This window comes from Glandiceps talaboti, chromosome 15, assembly GCF_964340395.1.
Source record: "Glandiceps talaboti chromosome 15, keGlaTala1.1, whole genome shotgun sequence".
Classification (NCBI taxonomy): Eukaryota; Metazoa; Hemichordata; class Enteropneusta; family Spengelidae; genus Glandiceps; species Glandiceps talaboti.
The window spans coordinates 4,641,418-4,662,172 of record NC_135563.1 but is presented as its reverse complement, the minus strand read 5'-3'; the positions used below and the strand labels follow the sequence as shown (position 1 = coordinate 4,662,172).

The following is a 20,755-nucleotide window of genomic DNA, read 5'->3' as shown; positions in this document are numbered from 1 at the left end:
TTCTTGTTATCGAGCAGAAATATCGAAGTCTATATTTCGAGATTATTCCAGACGTTGATAATTATCATGTTCCGTAAATTTTGCAAACTTAACGTTCTATTTCAAATGGCGCTGTGCATTTGACCCCTCTAAAAAATTGCGACTTTTGCAAGTTTTGCCCCATCATTCAACGGTTAGGGAGTGCATATTGTAGCAAAGACACAGGAACATTGTAGATATTTAAACCCCCTTAGATTCTAGGATTGTTTTCGTGTTTTGTGATATTCTCTTCCGCAGATTGAAAATAAAATAAAAATGTGTTGCGAAGGATTATTAAAGCCTCACTTTAATTTCCATTCATCTAACAGACTGACTTCTAATCCAGTCGTCAAATCATCGGTGCACCCACACAATTATCCTGTTTTTCCCCCAAAGACGTCAATAAACATGATATTAGTCGATGAACACAGCCACCTAATGATTGACTATAATCATTTATAGATTCAATTTGTGTTGACGCACTTTAAACGGCGAAGTTGGTAAATTAATCTGTCGTACCTCGTTCAAGTCATACTCTCAGCTTCATTTGTAACCATAATTTCTAATTATCTACACCGGCAATTGATGTTTTCGTTTATACAAATCATGCTACAAGGTGCTTAATTTCCGCTAAGGCAATTTGACAACAAGATTGCATACAGCACTACTTTACTTTGGTTCATTTGCCTCCGAAAATTCTCTTAACTCGTTGTCGAGTAATGCGTTGGCATTAACGATATTTATTAAACGCTCATATATAACGCCTTGCAATACATGAATGTACACTCCTGGCGTTGAATCTGACAATACTAAACGATTATTTATCGTGTTGATGCCAAAAAGAGGTGTTCAGAGGGGACTTGCCTCAGCTGTAGATTGAAATATCCAGTACTGTTTTAGTGTTTTTTTCACCTAAAGTGAAGTTCAAATTTAGAGGCTATCGAGATCTAGATGACTTATTAAAAGAAACATTAATTAAGGTTTCCAGTGAAAGATAGAGCAGGAATGATGTGCTGTGGTTATTGCATTGTTGGTGGTGGTGGTGGTGGTGGTGGTGGTGGTGGTGGTGGTGATTGTGATGGTGGTGGTGGTGGTGGTGGTGGTGGTGGTGGTGGTGTAAGCGGCGGCGGCGGTGGTGGTGGTGGTGGTGGTGGTGGTGTCAGCGGTGGTGGTGGTGGTGGTGGTGGCAGCGGTGGTGGCGGTGGTGGTGGTGGTGGTGCTCCTGGTGGTAGTGCTTGTGGTGTTGGTTTTTTGTGGTGGTGGTTACTATATAGTTGCTGTAATGGTGGTAGTGGTGGTGGCGGTTGTCTAAACCTTCTCAGCTTTGTTCAATTGTTATTTTTCTTTATACTTTCCCGGTGAGTAAATTTCATCTCATATCATGCATTCACTTAAATGTATGTTACTCGTGTGGATGAATAGTAGAAAGTGGGTCACTGCAATAATCCCCCTGTCTGTATGCGAGATATCGACGAAACCTTTCCAAATCTACACGTACAGTGTAATCTTAGAGCAACAAAATTTGTAGGGTTTTAAATTCTTGTTTGTGCCAAAACTGACGTTGTAAATGCGTTTGATGTCAGTATATTATTAGCCTCTGTGTCAAAATGTTAGGCAGGCGGCACGTTAAATCTACATCATAGTCGAAATGAATGTGAGATTTTCTTGATGGAACAGGACTGTACTGTTTAGATAACTTCCTAATTTTGCTTTTGTAAAGGTACATGTAAGTTTTGTATAATGTACTGGATATTACTACTGCTTCACCCGGCTAAGTAAAATCGCGAACGTAGAGGGAGACATTCTTCATTAACTTATATTGTTCAACAACAAAAAAAAGAAAAGAATACCACGTCGTCGCATCACTTTTGAATTTTCCCATCGATGAGAAACAGATTTTGAATAAGGATATGACATTTTTATTCACACATAGTATTATTTTATTCGATTCTCAGTCGTCTGAATAGATATCTAAATATTATATTGAGAAAATCCTGATCACATATCCATTAGGCGTAATAAAAAAAATGTGTGGTTCCGGTTACACTCAATTTTAGAATAGGTGGGGTAGGTAGAGTTTTTATTTTATTTTATTTTTTCATGTATGAGTGTCTAGTTTAGGGTTGCCATTGTTTTCCAAATGGACCCTGTGTTGTTAATTTCTTCCTATCAGATGTATATTCATTGCAAGGAGAGTTTCTTTTGTTGTTTTTTTATGTTAATGTCAGTTTCCGCATCCACTATTTCTCGTGAGACTTCACAATTTTGCGATTTTTTTTTTCTCGGATACGTAAAATAAGGTTTAGGGTCGGCAGTGAAAAGCTAGGTGGGGTCGCGATCGGGTAACCGGAACCAAACAATTACTTTTTAGACCTTAAGCTACTGTATGTGATTCCTCGCGTTAAAACATTCATGTTGCTAAGAAGTGATGACTAAAACTATCATCGGGACTGGTCATTATATTAAAAAATAAATAGAAGGTCAATCCTAGAATGTTTGGAGAAATCGATCAGCACGGTCCCTTCAGTGTCAACCCCTAAAACATATTTGGGGAATAAATCTCCGTACAACCGCTGCGGGCGCAGGCACCGATTGTATCGCGTCAACAGGTCGCCGTATAACAACAGTCTTATTGCTAGTCGAAAAAAAAGACAAGAATGGGACCTCTTGAATTTTGTGCTTTGGCTCACAGTTTTGTGTTAACAGCGTATGGTCTTGCCATGAGTTAGATAAGTTATAGATTTTTTCAGCCTTATATATTTATCACTTTTTTATGAATGAATGATGATTCTGATCGTGAGTACGAAAAAGAACATGAGTACGTGTTTATTACTTCAAATAAATCTATACTTCTTGACATAACATAACAAATAAAATATATATTTTGACGACAAATAGTTTATGAGCGTATTTTTGCATGTTTGCTGTTAAACTACATTTATCAGTTTTATTGACAAAAGTCGTCCCTGTGTACTTGATCATGGACGATGTGATATATATGTCTATGATATCATATTCAATTAATCAACGTACAAACAAATATCAGTGCACTGTAAAGTAACAACACAATTCGAAAGGATGTACACGCTTTTCTAAATTTCCAAACAAGAATAAAGTTATATCGAACTATGCAACAAACCATTACTATCATCAAGTTTATATAATCAGCTCATCACGAGAGGAGAAGCATTGTTATACGTAAGACGGTATTGTATCATTTAGACTGGTGTACATGGTCACCGCAGTGTCGACTTTAAATGCTTGGAATCATAGACAGAGAAGAAGATTCTGGACACTGGAAGATTCGCCGTTGAGGGCGTTTTTTAATTCAATCCTCATGGCCCACAACGAATCGACTATCTTGGTATGCATATAAACAGATTTTATCCCTTTCATATTACCTTTCTCAGACTGACTTAATCTCCTGTAATTAATATTCTTTTAATGATATGCGTTATTTGTTGGCAATAATGTTAATTAAGGTTTGGATATTATATGTATATACGACGAGTTATCATATACTGAGATAGTGAGATGTTCTCCCCTTGTAAATGTTATGTTTACACTGGGTTTCACATAAGATGCATATGTTTCTGCTGTTTCCATTTTATGAAAAACCCTCAGTCTATCATATATTACTTCAATATCAATTGGGTCCGGAATGAACTCTCTTTTTAGAATAAGGACATAAACAGTCTATCTGTTAGGCTTAGGCAAGTTGTAAAATTGGTGTTCAGTGCAGTATAGCCCCCTCTCTCTCTCTCTCTCTCTCTCTCTCTCTCTCTCTCTCTCTCTCTCTCTCTCTCTCTCTCTCTCTCTCTCTCTCTCTCTCTCTCTCTCTCTCTCTCTCTCTCTCTCTCTCTCTCTCTCTCTCTCTCTCTCTCTCTCTCTCTCTCTCTCTCTCTCTCTCTCTCTCTCTCTCTCTCTCTCTCTCTCTCTCTCTCTCTCTCTCTCTCTCTCTCTCTCTCTCTCTCTCTCTCTCTCTCTCTCTCTCTCTCTCTCTCTCTCTCTCTCTATATATATATATATATATGGGGGGACAATAGCCTGGAATCCATCATTTCCATCGGGACCCAGTGCATGAAATGACACTTTCTTATTTTCACCTCGTGCCACAACAGAAAATAGAGTTTTTGTACAACAGTATGAGGTTCGACGGGACATTATGGATACCTTACCATGCCTACGGGCAACCATCCACGACAAGGAATTTTAGATATCAGATAGTAAATACTGAGCTGTAGGTGAGAATAAGAGTGATTGGCATGATTTTGAAAGATTGTTTTTGAGACCATGAAAATATATCAAAACCCTATCAAAAGTTCGGACATGGTTCATGTAACTTGATAGAATATTTTACTCTGTTGTTGATATTGTTTTATTGATTTATTGATTGATTGTTTGTTTGTTTGTTTGTTTGTTTGTTTGTTTGTTTGTTTGACCTTTAAGAGTCAAGCTGTGCAATAATTCTAAGAGTCACCAGTGGTTTATCACAAGCAGAGATGTCCAAAATATTTTGCAGCAATATCCCAAAAGTGAATGGATAGAGTATTCACTTGTTACGTCGTGGAGTAGGGTTAATCTTGGGTCACTGAACCCCTGTTCACTGTCTAACCTTCTACCACAGCTGAGACCACCTGATTTATTCATCTTTGAATAAAGATTTATTTCTGATTTCACATTTGAGCCAGAACTTTGTAACGTTCCAAAAGCAGAGTAGGAGCTGGAATTAAAAACAATATGATTTTAACGTTTCTGAAAAAATACTCTTACTTCAAACACCAAATCACCAAACTTCGTAGCATTCTGAATTTCCACCCATATATTGAGAAATAGATAAGCTACAGCCAAAACGTGTTAATGACTGCATTGAACATGCGCATATCAGATCCTGTCATCAAACTGTTATTGTGATTTAATATAGTACTGTTACTTAGCTAGCTAGCTCGCTCGACAAAGCTTTGGTTAAATATTGTTATGAGCTAACAACATTATCAAGCCCTATGGCAAAGTCACCAGCTATACTACATGTGTTCTAAGCTCAGATACGCCGTATTCTCCCGTCCCCAAAGGTCTGTTTACGTGCGTCATATTGAAACGGGCTGGCTGATGCGTGAGGGCGCCACCACACGGCGTATGTTACAGTGTGCAGATGTATAAATCCGAATAACATGTAATCTATTTCTGTCTCTAATAACATTTCACCATGATAAAAATGTTAATATACAGTATTCTACACATTCTTGGTTCTGCTGTTCAGCTCTTCCACTATGCAGTTTTGTTTCAGCATATAGTGGTTAGTGGTTTCATATGATGACGCACACACACTATTTCACACAGAAAGTTGGACACACACAATACAAGATCTGAACAACTTCAAGGAACTAGCGAATTCAATACATCAACAGATACAAATAGAACTCCCGTACTCATCAAGAACAATAGAATTTCTCAATGTCAACACAACAATACAAAACGAAAATATTCACAACAGCGTAATACAGCAAACCTACCGACAGACATCTATACCTACACTCAGAGTCAGATCATCACAATAGTGTCAAAAAGTCAATAGTATATACGGACTCGCAACAACGGCAAAAACTATGCTCAAACAACGAAGATTATATAGAAGAACGGGGAGAAATCAAAGAGCCGTATGAGGAAGATGGGATACGACAGAAACATAGAACAACAACTGAAGAAAGTAGACATAATCAACATCCATTACATCAAAGAAAGGCACAAGCCAAAAAGCATGAAGGAAGAGTAATTTTCCCCGTAACATACACCAACGCACTGCCCGAGGCACCACAGATCCTGATCCACAAATCACAAAGATGCTAACTAGATTTCCCTCAACAACCAATGATCGCATTAATAATGTAGAAAGGCCGAGATCTGGAATCTCTCCTTATCCACAAGAAACACAACAGACATTTCAACAAAACAAGAAACAGGATCACACCAATGCAAAGCATCTCGAAAAGCAATCTGCAAAGGCGTGATAGCACCGACAGAATTCACAGGGCAAAACAACACATACAAAATACACAATCTTCGGACACATAAACTGCAAAACAACAGACGTAATATATGGCATGCATTGTGAGAAGTGTGGAAAAATGATGTATGTTGGAGAAACGGGAGATACCATCTACACCCGCATGCAGAACCATTTACCACTGATAAGGAACACAACACAAAACAAAACATATCCAATACCAAACCACTTCAACTCAGCCAACCACTGCATTTCCGACTTCAAAATAGTAGGACTTGAAAAGATATGGAAGAACAAATCATACAGACTAACACGTACATGAAAGCTTCTGGATAAAAACTCGACATGTATTGAGAAAATGGAGTAAACCACAAACAATAACAACTGGTCTGATTACCATTTTGGGTCACGTGACTGGACATAAGCGATAACTAGTTTGATGGTTTGGGTCTACTAAGGGAGCTCAGCGAAGCCTAAGCGAAATGTCTTGTCCACACTTTAGTGTTCTACATGTTCAAATGAAACTGCTTAGTGTATAATTTATACAAACATTTATTGTCGGTTTGGATATGTGTATCAATGACATGGTAAGAGCCAACGCAAGTCAAGAGCAATATGCCATTTTAGCACAACTGAACTGATACCGTTCAGTAGTGCTATAGGCATGGCGAAGTTTCTGTCTGTCTATCTGTCTGTCTGTCTGTGTGTGGATGTATGTGTGTGTGTCTGTGTGTGTGTGTCTGTGTGTGTGTGTAAACAAGTTAAAGTCACAATTGTCCCTAGCAACCATTAACCACACCCATAGCAACAACCAAATGGCAGTATATTTTGGTCAAATAACAACATCATCTGGTAGGCAAGTGAGTAAACCTTCAAAAAATGTATGCAAATGTCCCTAGCTACTACGACCATGCCCATAGCAACAGCCAAACGGTGGTATATTTCACGAAGATAACAAGGATTAATAGACAACTGAATAAACATACATTGCAAAGATAACAACAGGGATTAATAGACAAGGAAAGAAACATTCAAAACATGTATGTAAATTGCCTAGCAACAAGACCACACCCAGAGCAGCAGCTAAATGATCACGTATATTGCAAAGATAACATCAGGAATTCATGCGAACATTCAAAAAAAATGTATGCAAATATGTCCAGCAACATGACCACACCCATAACAACAACCAAATGATTGTGTATATTGCAAAGATAACAACACGGTTGGATAGGCAACTGGATAATCATTCAGCAAATGAACACCTATACCTAGCATGGATCAGCATGTGGGTAAACATTTTTAAAACCTGCACAGTTGTGCTACAATGCTATTGGCGCTATTTCTTTTATATTTGGCTATAAAAATGATGATGGAGAATCTGTTTAAGCAGGTCTTTAACAAAACGCTCATTGATGGGTCACTGAACGTCAATCATTTGAATCTTGGAATACAATAACATACAACCCTCAAACTTAATGTCTTAAAGAGGAACGCTACTCCAGGAAATATAGATATTTCAATAAAACATCGGTTCTGGAGAGTCATTTTATGATTTTACATCACGTACAATTATTTCAGAGAAACTTCACATTGAAGCTTGTGAATTTATAGGGTATCTTTGATACGGGCGATTGCATCATGTGAAATGCATTGTTCAATGGTTGAACACTGAATATACAAAATGCTATGCACTTCAGTGTGAAACAGCTGCCATGAATATTCAGTGCACAATATAAAAAAAATCGCAAATAATTGTAGGTGATGTCAAATAATGAGATGACTCTCCAGAACACATAGTTTATGAAAATGTCTCTGTTTCCTGGAGTGATGTTCCCCTTTGAATAATAATGTATAACGGGCTATATATACGTTTATATGTTCATTTATCCGCAGATTTACACTATAGTACCCAAGATAAGGGCGGCCCTTTTTATTTTTCTGTTTCTCATCTCCCGACCGACCCTAATTTGCAGCTCCGACATCAGAAAAAAAAGAAGTTTTTTTTTATTTCCGACCGACCCCTGAGCACAGCAAAATTGTAAGGTTCCCCATGGCGTCTTAGGCCAGTTCTGGCGAGGCCACGACCTTGCGACATTGGCCCCCTAAAATTACAAATGAAGCAATAATTTTCCCACCTTGCGTCGCTTTGGCGCATTCATTTTACGGCAGACATCAAAATTATCTAAGTCTACGGCCGGACCAGGCCAGGCTCGGCTCTGACTCAACGTGAATCCCACAAGAAGTATACTGACTGCGTAAGGGAAAGTTTTGTTGACATCATATAAGATACAGTGACAGCGCGCAGTTCTATTGTTAAAATAAAAAATGCCACAAAAAGATCAACTTTGATAAACTTAATCTACAAATTAAAACATTAGAGGGATTAGACGAGACGTCGAAATGGACGGCTCTCGTCACATGTTTTGTCTACTGTCACTGTCGTGACCTCTGACCTAATCACTGACGTGTGCGAAACACTGAACTTGCTACCGGAACATCTATCTGCCATGCCACAGCTCAGAAGCCTTCGTGAACCAAATTTATGGGACAGGTTGTGATTTTCATTTGTTGATGGGTTAAATTAAATGAGTACATGTGTATTTTGATTCCGAAAAAGCTGTGTTAGGGGATCGTGTTGCATGATGTTGACAGTGCTCGTGACACATGTGAATGTTGGGCACTGAATCAATGCGTAATCACTGGCATGGCCACTATAGACGGCCGATGCGTGTGCGCCCGGTCAGACATGAAGAACGAACTTGTTGTGCAAATCAGAAAACAATTAATGTAATATTTACAGAGCATCCCAACTTTGACTTTGTTGATAGTTTTAGTTAAAGATTCAAGTTCTGAGTTTCAAGGACACCTAATGTCAGCTTTCCGTATCATTGCAAGTTTACGGTAATAACTATGCTGTCATTTGATATAGCAGGTCCAAATCATGATACACAGCCAGTAACGGTTAATTAATAAAAAAATAAATTATTTTAAAGTTTGTTTGACTATTATTTGTAAGTTTTTCGTTCACATTTGGTAGTTTTTAAAGTCAGGGATTTTTTTTCTTCAAAATGTCATGAATTTGAAGAGGGAATGATAAACACAGCAGTGTACTAACAATTTTAAAAATGAAACAGGTGGTTACAAGTTTAGGATTTCTCAAAGTTTTTATTCAATCATTTGTTCACTGTGACTTATTTCGAAGTTGTTCATTGTCGTCCTTGTCTGAAAAAAGGGAATTATAAATTTTAGCACTGCTATTCATTGATATTCAGATTAAAAATTGTGACTACCTGACTGTCCAATCTTTCTAAACAATATATCATTCATATATATATATATATATATATATATATATATATATATATATATATATATATATATATATATATATATATATATAACTCGGTGAGTATCAATCTGCTAAGACAGTGCTCTATACCGCAGTGGCAGAGCGTAATAGTTTTATATATATATAACTTAAAATTACATAATCTTAATTGCCTTCTTTTTGTAAGGTGTAATGTGTAGTACACAATTTTCAAAAAATAGCTTACTGGGAACTGTTATAATGAATGGATTTTTTTTATGTTGTTAGGTAATGGTCTTTACGTAATGGAATATCTCAGACCACAGTATCTCTATAGTGGTCTGAGATAATTTATATGAATATTTCATAAACAATAATAATTGACCCCACTCCCTGTCAAATGACACCACTTGTTGGAAACCTTGGCAGAACACCGCCGTCTAACCCCCCCCCCCCCTCTCACCCACCCACCCACCCAACCCCTTTGTTACGTCAGAGCAGCATGTGTCTTTCATCATGGCAGAAGCCGTTGAGGTTTGATGAGGGACAGGGCTCAAAATTAATACTGTCACACGGTACATTTTGCTGCAATGCAATAATAGCTCAGAATATTTCCATCATTTTCAAAATTATGCTTAAAATTGGTAAAAGTCATACTGCATTCATAATTTCTTGAACAGTTTTTAGCTTTAAATCAGTTGTATTATCAGGGAAATGATCGACTCCATAGCGTTTTATGACCCATGACATGCATGACCTTTGAAGACATTCCGATGTTTACATTATTACTTTTAATTACTTTTAAACAGTAAATCCCAAAGGGGTTCTGAGTTCTAGAAATGTTTGACATGTTATCTGGTGGATTATTTTGACAAGTTCACACTGAAGAAAAATGTTTCATAGAAGTAATGGTTTATATGAATGAAAATTCATCTAGCACACTGATGACAATCACGTAAGTGTTTCAAAAAGTTACATACTAAAGTTCAAATTGGATAACTTGAAAACATTGTTAGCGATGGCATGATGCCTCTTCGGTAATAGGACGAATGTATTAGTACTCCTGATAAAATCACACAAAAGTTCATGGCTACAGATATACACCCATCAGGATGATAAGTATTTAATCATCTTCTTACAAAGTTGTTCTACAGACTTGTCAACCTTGCTAAAATGAAGGAAAGAGACTTGTAACAAGGAATTCAATAAAGAGAAGAGAAATGAAGTTGTATAGAGACTAACAGGACAGAAAGGACAGAGAATAGAACTGAAAAAATACATTTTTTTTCTTGCCCCCCTTTTTTTTTTATTTCGCCCGCCCGACCCGCCTGACTATTCCATTGGAGATGAGAAACAAAAAAAAAACCTCACCCTAACATGTCCCTGAAACTATGCATTTCTTTGATGACACTATTTCCCGCAGCTGTATACAATACATACAAAGTCACACCCAAGTCCAAATGGGAATATTACATAGTTTGGTAAATTCGAATTTTGAATTAAAGGAAGTGAATACTGTTTTAAAAGGAGTCTCCCTAATAAGAAAAAAATAATATGGCCGTTATGTACCATCCTCTGTCCATGACCCCTTTCTGTCTTTTGAACGTTTTCAGTTCGAGTATAGAAAATTGAACAAACAGCTTGTCTGCGATCGGTCATGGCCACCCTCGCTGATTCATACAAAATTTCGTTATACTTCCAGATGCTATGAACTATACACTAAATTCGCCACGATAGATAATGCTGTTTATCTTGAAGTAATTTCAAAATTGACAACTTAAAATAAATTTACATGATTGTAAATTCAAATTGATAACTGGAATGGCCGTAATATACCTCGGATTATCATAGGTTTGATCACTTAGTTAGAATCATTTCATCAATGCTAGTGTAGTGCTTGCATATATTTAATTATTAAATTTAGTACTGTAGATTTGTGACTTCTATCTTGTGTTCCAATATTTCATTCATAGATCCCCATTTACTAAATACCTTCCTCTAATAAAGTGAAAGTGATTGTTTAGGATAACTCAGATATCCAATTTGTAAGGCACACCTGGAATGGCAGATATAAGTAGATAACGTGTACCAAATAGCTCAATCTTTTTCTTAAACTAGGTAGGTTAATGAAATGTGTCCTTGGCCTTTTCGGAGTCTTGGACGCGATTCATTATGCGAGGTGCGGAGCTATACTTAACCTAACTTAATAGTTGTTGAAAAGGTGGGCATATGTTAATGACGTTTAATAGTATTCGATGGAATGCCGCATTGATGTCTACTTTGAAATTATTCCCTTTACAAAATATGATTGAAGAGCATTGTTTATCACATTTCTGCCAGATCATGACAAAACATGTAACATTCCTCATCATTCAAAGATGTGTATGGTGAAATCACAGTTATTTATTGGAACTGGAAGACTATAAGTTTTTGTTCTCACATTCCTAGTTAATGGGTGTGGTTGTGAGAACGTTTTCATGCAAACTAATCTCTTAAGTGCGTCTATGCTTACGTCTTGTTTACTACATTCAATCTGTAGGAATGTCGATTGAAAGCTAATCATATTACGTGAGTTGCTTTGAACGGAGACAGACACGTATACAGTACTATATCAACGTTTCGATGGCGTGTAGACAGTCCCCAAGGCAAAAATTGACCTGGTGTAATGGTGTATCCGATCGTGACGAATACATTGACATTGAACCGATTCCAACAAGGCTGTGATGTATCGAGTTAATTGGATCAAGAAATGGCTGATATAACCTGTAAATGAGTTGCCGTCATTCGATACTCATTGCTACTCCAATTTGCATTAATTCTAATTTATTTCTACCACGTTTCATTCCAATGTAGATGGAAGGAATGTCTAAACTCTTATCGCGCACAGGGAATACAAAGCTATCGCATCCAAATGTTATAAAATAAATACATCGCCTATCAAAACCTGATTTCATATACATAGTTATGAGTAATAAAATGTCAACATTCAACCGGGTTTACAGTATTTTCGGGCATGTATAATAAGTTATATAGTTCAATCCTGTTTTGAAGTGAAACTTTTACACGCAAGTGTTTCCCACATTGACAAACTCATTCATCTCATAAAGTTATTCTTTAATAATAATGTCAAGATAACCTTGGCAGCCGAATAATACAACTTTACTATCTCTCAAACATTTTTCAGTGTTAACTCAAATCATATCGTTATAAAATATAAACCAAGCAATGTATTAAAGGATGACAGCAAAGAAGCCAAAACAGATCTACGCCAAGAACATAGCATGTATTATACCACACACAAGCCAAGTTATTGTCTTTGTACAGAAAATATGGATTATATACCCTGGTCATTCTACATCACGATAATCCGTGCCTACGTCACTATTTCTGCAGTACTCGATATATGAGTCAAAACGTTCAAAATCACAATTATTTTTCCCGATGTTTCATAAATTGAAGGACGTATATAATCATATTATTCCAAAAAAACTGTTTTCGTTCAGACGGGTAATACTCATGACCTAAGAGTTTATCTAATCTCGTGGAGCAACTCGTAGTGACAAGGCCCCTTAGGTCACTCGTATATTCCTTGGCTAAACGCTGACAAATTTTGGGAATAATATTGAATTGATGTTCCATCAAACAATAATAATATACTACTTCTACTCAAATATCGTTATTTTTTGTTTCAATACTGGTATGCTTGGGCAATAACAATATTTATTTTAGCTTTACACTACAGTGCACATAAGATATTTTTCTCTAACTTAAAATGGTGTCTATACATTTACTTTAGTCCTGACAATAATGGTATGACCTTCTAACATCACTATGCGGTGGAATTGATGTATAAATATACAATTGGAACATTGTCCCAAACTAGCTGTATATGGTGGCTTAACGTCTATTTGTCTCACCTATTGTAAACCTGTACCTTTTAAAGGTATCATGTGTCGACAGCAATTCTGGTACACTGACAGGTCAGTAGTTTCTTACATGCACCGCGTAGAGTTTTATTAAAAGAATAAAGAAGAGGATTAACACATGAATTACAATAGGTCATCCAGTTGAAGGTAGTATACAACACAGGGGGTACAATGACACCAAATAACCTATCAGCTACCAGAATCGTCCAGAACGGCAGCCACATTACGAGAAAAGTAACAACCAACAGCAGTGTCCCTTTGAAGGCCTTAATATCCGTTTTGGAAAATCCATGTAAATGATGATGGTGGCCATGTTGGTGATTTTCTTCGGGATGAAATGAAGTATTATCGTTATCTATTCTTCGAGAATGTTCGCGAACAATCATCCATATGCGGCCATTAATGAAAACTAGCATTACTAACGGTATGAAGAAAGTCAAAATTATAGATGTTAGAACGAGTTCAAAGTTTACGATGACAGGTAAACATTCCCCCGATTGATCAGTTCTGTTCTTCATATCAGGGTCTTCTGCTATTCCCGCCAAAATAGGGTAAAATGATTTGACAGCTTCGTACACCCAACATATAAGTACGGCGACAGCCATTCGCGTTCGGGTCACTTTCTCTCGGTACGTCAAGGGAAAGGTGATATAAATGTACTTGTCCAAACTTATCAGTACCATGCCCCAGACTGACACTTCAGTTAAACATATATCAAATCCTTTCAATATTTTACAAAATGTTGAACCGAAATACCACTTGCCTTCGATTTCATTGACCACAACTGGCGGCAACAATAGAATACCAACCAAGAAATCCGCCGCGGCCAGGTTTAAAATGAGATAGTTGGAGAGATTTTTGCGAAGACTTTTGAAAATGAAGAGAGCGGTAATAACAAGCAGATTTCCAGCCACAGTAGCGACAGTGATCATGCCTAGCACTGAACCAATAACTATCTTTTCCTGTAGAGTAAAACGAACCAGCTCATCTGAAGAAGTGTCGAATGTACTCAACGAAGTCGAATTGTTGTTCATGGTAGGAAACAATTGACGCTTCTGTAAGTCTATAGGTACACACTACACGGTAACAATTGACGTCCAAGACTCTCTCTCGCTCCGTCAAGTCTGCTTGACTAATGCCAACGACCCGCGATCTGTATCGCTGAGTCAAGTCTGCATGTGTAAATCCTTATCGGGTTGGAAGATTGCTCCAATTTAATGCCGTTGCACGTACGTATGGAAATGAAGTCAGGCGATTTGCTTGTGATGGCCTTTCAATCCTATGGACTAGGCATGTTGATTTTTGTAACAAATGGGCGACAATCTAGCTTCAATACTATGTACTTTAGGCCAACACACATGGCTTGCGTTCGGTATGGTTATCTCGTTGTTACAGTTATCTCCACGAAAGTGATACAGCAGCAAACTGAGTGGTCATGATTTGGTAGTAAAATTCCCTTATCAGTCTGTTCGTACCTGTACCGTCTCTCTTCCCACTCGACTTTTATGTTTTGCGATTGTGCGATAAATGACTAATTGTGCGACTTAAGAAAGACAAACTGCACCAACTGTAGATCAGAACGAATTGACAGCTTGTCTAAGAGTTTGTTTGCCAGTGCTTTCTTATATTGAGTGACCTCCAACCTCTAATACAATTAATTCAACCGTATCTATTGACTCTCATAGTCTGTGAAATCGTAAACTAGTGATGGAAAATACTACCTTAATCTGTGCATTTCATTCTTGGCTAGGCGTCAACCAGGTATTGACCTGTATGCTACGATATACCCATGGTTTACACAAATCACAAAATAAATACAATTCTATTTACCTGACATGTAGAACTTTACTCCCTATAGGTGCGTCATACAAATAATAATCATTCGATAAATTTCTTGGTCGACACCACACTCTACATGTACAATGTATAGTAAGATCTAGAATAATCACTCTATTTTTACCCTTTTAACGTTTTATAAAATGCTTTTGAAGGTACCGACAATTGATACGACACTGAATGCTCTCGTCCGTTGGATAGAATATATATTATACTAGTGTAATACACATATATTTACTGTACAAGGCTCATGACATCTTCATTTGAGTGAAATCACTACAACTACTATATACTTTTATTAAAATTCCGATTTTTTTTTGCTACTACGATCTAAATCCAATGTGATGTAGTATTTAGGTGTATGAGTGAATCAACTTTTAGTAAAGTTTTCTTACAGTAAAAGTTTAGCCAAACTATTTGCTGCCTTTATTATACTTGTATAGATTACTGCAATCAATTTAAATATGATTAAATAGCACTTACCCAACTTTGACCATATGCTCAGTAATTTTGGGGATTTCGTGTAGTTTATGGGACAACCTCTGGTGATGATGTCAGAATTGAATATCCTAAAATACCAGTGTTCTAAAGCTAGCAATGTTAAATTCTGGCTTGGCTTCTTTTTTTTGTAAATAGAGCTACTACCTAATTTCAAACTACACTGGTATAGATACGTTGTAATGGTGAAGAGGGAAGCTATCAAAAAAATATGGACCGAAGACTGTGATGATACTATATCAGGAAAATGTGTTGTGCTTCAATCATCATAACTAGATTTTAGACCTGTCACGTGACATGTTTTCCTATCGATAGTCAGACATTGCATGCAGACTAGACCACTTGTTTGTAGCGATGATAAAGAGAAAGTTCGTTCAACCATATCGGTCGGTAATAGATATGACGTTAATCAAAGTGTACCAGTATGTGACTCACTAACATATCACCGTTAAACTTCGAGCTGACAGCGCAAGTTGCAAAAAAACATTCTTAAAGAGTGTTACCAGCCCAAAGCTATAGCTTATGTGCAAAATCCAGCTTGGCGATCAAAGTAATTAGCATGGAGCCTCGGGGACCAATTTGCCTGAATATGAAAGTTGTTTAAATCTCTCCATTTGAAAACTTGCAATAAATTTTGGGGTTCATCAACTTGTTTTCCTAGAAATCAACCATCTGTAGTTTCCCATAGAGTGAAGAGCATATGTGCAGTATTTGGCGGCCATATTGAATTTAATTTGGCGGCCATATTAGATTCTAAAATGGCTTCATTTTATATCATTTTGTCCTCTATTTATAAATATGTGTAAGATGACCTCTGATTATTTTCTCAGAAAGTTCGAGTTGTTGTCGTCTAGACGTATTCTACGACTAAGTGCAGCAAAAGTGATACCGATTTTGTCGTAACTGCTTCTGTAAATGTCAAGGAGTCATGAAAAGTCACTTTCACCAATTTACCTTCCTCAACTTCTCTAAACATAAGATGTGTACAGTTATTCAAATTAACCATGAACCGGGCTCTGTACACAGGGGGTAGGGAATTATGGGTATGGTGCCAAATTGCCTATGCTGATTATGCGCTCCAATGTATCCGTCTCTTTGTTGTTTTCACCTAACCCACCTAATACTTACAGTATTTCTACCAAATCTATACCTGTATGGTAAAGCACATAAAACGAAATCAGCGTCGCCTTTCTTCCTCGTTAAATGCCCGGCGAGTTTGTCTGTGCGCTCCCGGTGTGATACAATGTTCTATCATTATCAAACTGATTGTAAGTTAATTGATACAGTAGACTGATATCAAAGCATTAGATTTATTGGCACAATCAACGAGATTTTCAAAAGCCCACCACGGGCAAACGTTACTCCTGATAGGAACGCTAGATAAGTCCTGCAATAGTTGTTCAGGGCTTTGATTTAATTCAGAAGGTCAGAGAGCTCTCTGATAAAGCCGTGCTATTTCAGCAGTAATAATGCAATAACTATTACATTTCCTTATGTAGATGTTTCATGTCTGTGTAAACAAGAAGTAATGATTACAAATTTTCACCGTCACTGCAATATTTGAATCGTGATGGCACCAATTTATCAATGTGATAGCAACACGAAGCTTAAAGTCGTGTAGTTTTTGATGACTGAACAATTTAATGACATATTTATATTTCCATGACTACTTGAACACTTTGGTGAATACATTAAACAAATTTGCATTTCAAACATGGTGTTATGTCAGATAAATTTAGCATTAAAAACCTAAATGGTACGTTGCATAAAACATTATCCTAATATCCAATTCTCATTAACTGCTATCAATGAAATCTAATAATAAAAACTTCACTTATTTCAAACGTTCGTCATCTATAGTAATTTTGCAGATAGAAATGTCGGTGTAAACATGCACCAGTGTAAAACATCTAGTGAAGGCAGTACTGTACATGGGTTATTAGTGTTGAGAATAAGTTTGCAATACACGTGGTGAATTTCATACTTTAGAATCTTGGGTAAAATTCCTAGATTGTTTACGACTTTTACTACGCCTTTAATTTTTGTTTACGTTTGTAAATGTTTATTATTTAGTTGTTAGTATTTCTAGCCATGCTATCAACTGCATCGCAAGAACAACCGACAGACAGACAGACAGACAGACAGACAGACAGACAGACAGACAGACAGACAGACAGACAGACAGACAGATAGATAGATAGATAGATAGATAGATAGATAGATAGATAGATAGATAGATAGATAGATAGATAGATAGATAGATAGATAGATAGATAGATAGATAGATAGATAGATAGATGCAACAAACAACCAAATACAGTACGTACGTACGGCAAAGATGATGTTTTTTTTTCTCAAATTAAATGGCACACTAAGCTTTTCCGTTCGTAAGAATTCCATTGACAGTCACTGTGTATTTTCAGTTTGATTTCTAACCAGAATAATTCTGAATAAATGAGTACAGGGCATTCATTACCTTTGGTTACTTGAGGACAACTTTAAACACGTGAAAGATGAGTAAAATTCCTGTGTATATAAATAGCCTTTTAGTTTTAATCCATTACAACATGTACAACCTTACAGACTCTTGAGGAATTGTATAAACACATTTGTATCAATCGGATGTATATGTCAACATGCGTGATGGAATGCACCCCTTTTTCTCACAGGATTGAGACAAAGTATCCTTGAACATTCCGCCTTCCATATTAATGATATCCATGTGCCGCTGCACGTACGTAACTATGGAAATATGTTCACTTTGAATGTGTGTTATATTTAGCAATCTGTGTCAATGGAATTAGCTAGAAGGACAAGTACATCCCAAATGATAAAATTGGAAGCAAAATTTCCGACGATAACAGTTGCATCATGATAAATACGTTTATAACATCAACATAGTCAACTTGATAAGTCCACACCGGCTGGCTCATGTCAAAGTATTATATATCATGACGGAATGCTAAAGATTGGATGGAGATGAGAATATAATTATTAAGGTAATGCGGTCAAGTGGGGAATAAAGTTAAGGACTGTATATGTTTGGTTGGTAGTCTATGTCACGATTCAAAGAGACAAAGGTTACAGCAAAGTAGCAAATGTTTGATCACCAATTTTCCTTCTTATCGTAAAAGCAAACCAATGCTGGCACATTGTAACATTATTGATTTCCCCCTAACTGTTTATTTTATAACCTTGAGTATTAGCTTCATTTAAAGTCGACAACAGTCGTCCGATTCATACGCAAGTTCCTCGAGGTCCCCTTCTACGAAACCAGAGTATACCTAGCGTGCAGTATCTCCTAATTGCAGTGTGACTAAACGCCATTAAAGGGGCACGCCGTTGTTACCACCACATTTACAGGAATTCAACATTGATGTTTGTTCAAGTTCCTATTGTCTCCAACCCCACTTAAATCAAACACCTGCTCGTTCATTTTGCATGAGAACACTAGCAAGTACACCCTTCTAAAGATCCGAATTTTTCCCTATTTGAAAGTAGTCTGAGTTCATGTTTTCAAGCAGGAATTTATATGTTTTACAAAATATGTATTACACCTGTGAACTCTAACTCTATGCAAATAATCCGAAGTCAAGATGGTGGTCGGAATTGGGATGGCAAGATTTTAAATTCTGACAGCGACGTGGCACATCGCGTTTATTATCAGAGAAAATGTTCTTTACCCTGGAATGCTAATTGGCGACCATTCTTATTTTATAAAATACGTTTTTAACTTATAATTTCAACGGCTTCACTAAGTAAATTATCATAATGCAACTTATACATTTTTCTCGAATTAACTGTCTGATAAGTTGCAATGTCAATTTGACAATATTTGCCTATAAACATGTCCAGTTATGTGAGGTACTTCTGACATTATATCGCAACACTATAAAAAATCATTTCCATCTACAGTTACCAATCACGTGATCAGTGCGATCAGGTCATATAATGTTATCTCAACGTGGATCCAGGACATCGATCATAGATTTTTAAGAAGCTAGGTGACCCCAATAAAAGTTGTGATACCATTTCCAACATAAGAAGATGTCCATTCTTTAAGTTCAAAAGAGATCGATACACACCTAGACACAGACACAGACACAGACACAGACACAGACACGGACACGGACACGGACACGGACACGGACACACACATGCCTGTATGACATACATCCATCCATCCACACACACACATACATACATACATACATACATACATACATACATACATACATACATGCATGCATGCATGCATACATACATGCATACATACATACACACACAGACAGACAGACAGACAGACAGACAGACAGACATAAAATGAGGCGATGTTGATGAAGCTCTGAAGCTCTGAATGTAATGGCGTGTTATGGAAAACGTGCAAAAAACTGTGACCTTGATCAACAAGTAGAAGTTGACATCAAATTAACATTAGCTAAGATGCTCTAGTACTTTTTTACAAGGGTTTATTGCCTTCATGCAGAGCTATTACATGCTAATGATTTATTATTTTATGTCTCTATTTGATGGGACCCATCATCCATATGCAATCATCATTAACAGTGAATGTAGAACAGCGACGACCATGGTCGTAGCATACAAAATGACTATTTGTCACTTAGCTATGTAGTTAATTATATGTGACAAAGTTCATTTCATTCTAAAAGAGAGTAAAAGTTGCTCTCTAACAATTTGCAATTCTATACTCTTCATAGAAAATGTCCTACAGTTTACAAATACAGGTTTTTTTCTCATCAAATGCCAAGCGTGTCAGGCTACTTTCCGAACATGCGTCATCATTAAGTACTTTCTTAGCACATTTCCTATATCGTGGTATCTGCAATCGCGATCGTCGCCTTGAGAAATGCTTGCCAAGATAATTGCATTGCGCTGTTCAAAATAATTGTCTTTGCTACCTTTAATCTCTGTACTCAAAAGTACGGCCACATTTTTCGGAAAGAGGAATTACGACAGTCAGCATGCCAATTTTAAATGTTTATGCATAGTCTTCTTCCCGCCCATCAATGGATATTACATTGATCGATACTGCCTACATATTGTGCATACGTATATATATACCTTCAAAGGCTTAATATGTTATTAAACATTGCATTTATACTAGTACGACATATTATATCAAAATAATTAAGATAGATAAAA

At 36.8% G+C, this 20,755-nt stretch overlaps 1 protein-coding gene across 1 annotated transcript in view; it reads left to right on the top strand.

The window, feature by feature from the left end:
• Positions 1 to 5,686: 5,686 nt before the first annotated feature.
• Positions 5,687 to 20,755, top strand: part of LOC144446854 (tolloid-like protein 2) — a 37,163-nt gene continuing 22,094 nt past the window's right edge. Inside the window, exon 1 of the mRNA XM_078136695.1 lies at positions 5,687 to 5,787. Coding sequence (XP_077992821.1) covers positions 5,687 to 5,787 — 101 coding nt within the window. The remainder of the gene's footprint in view (positions 5,788 to 20,755) is intronic.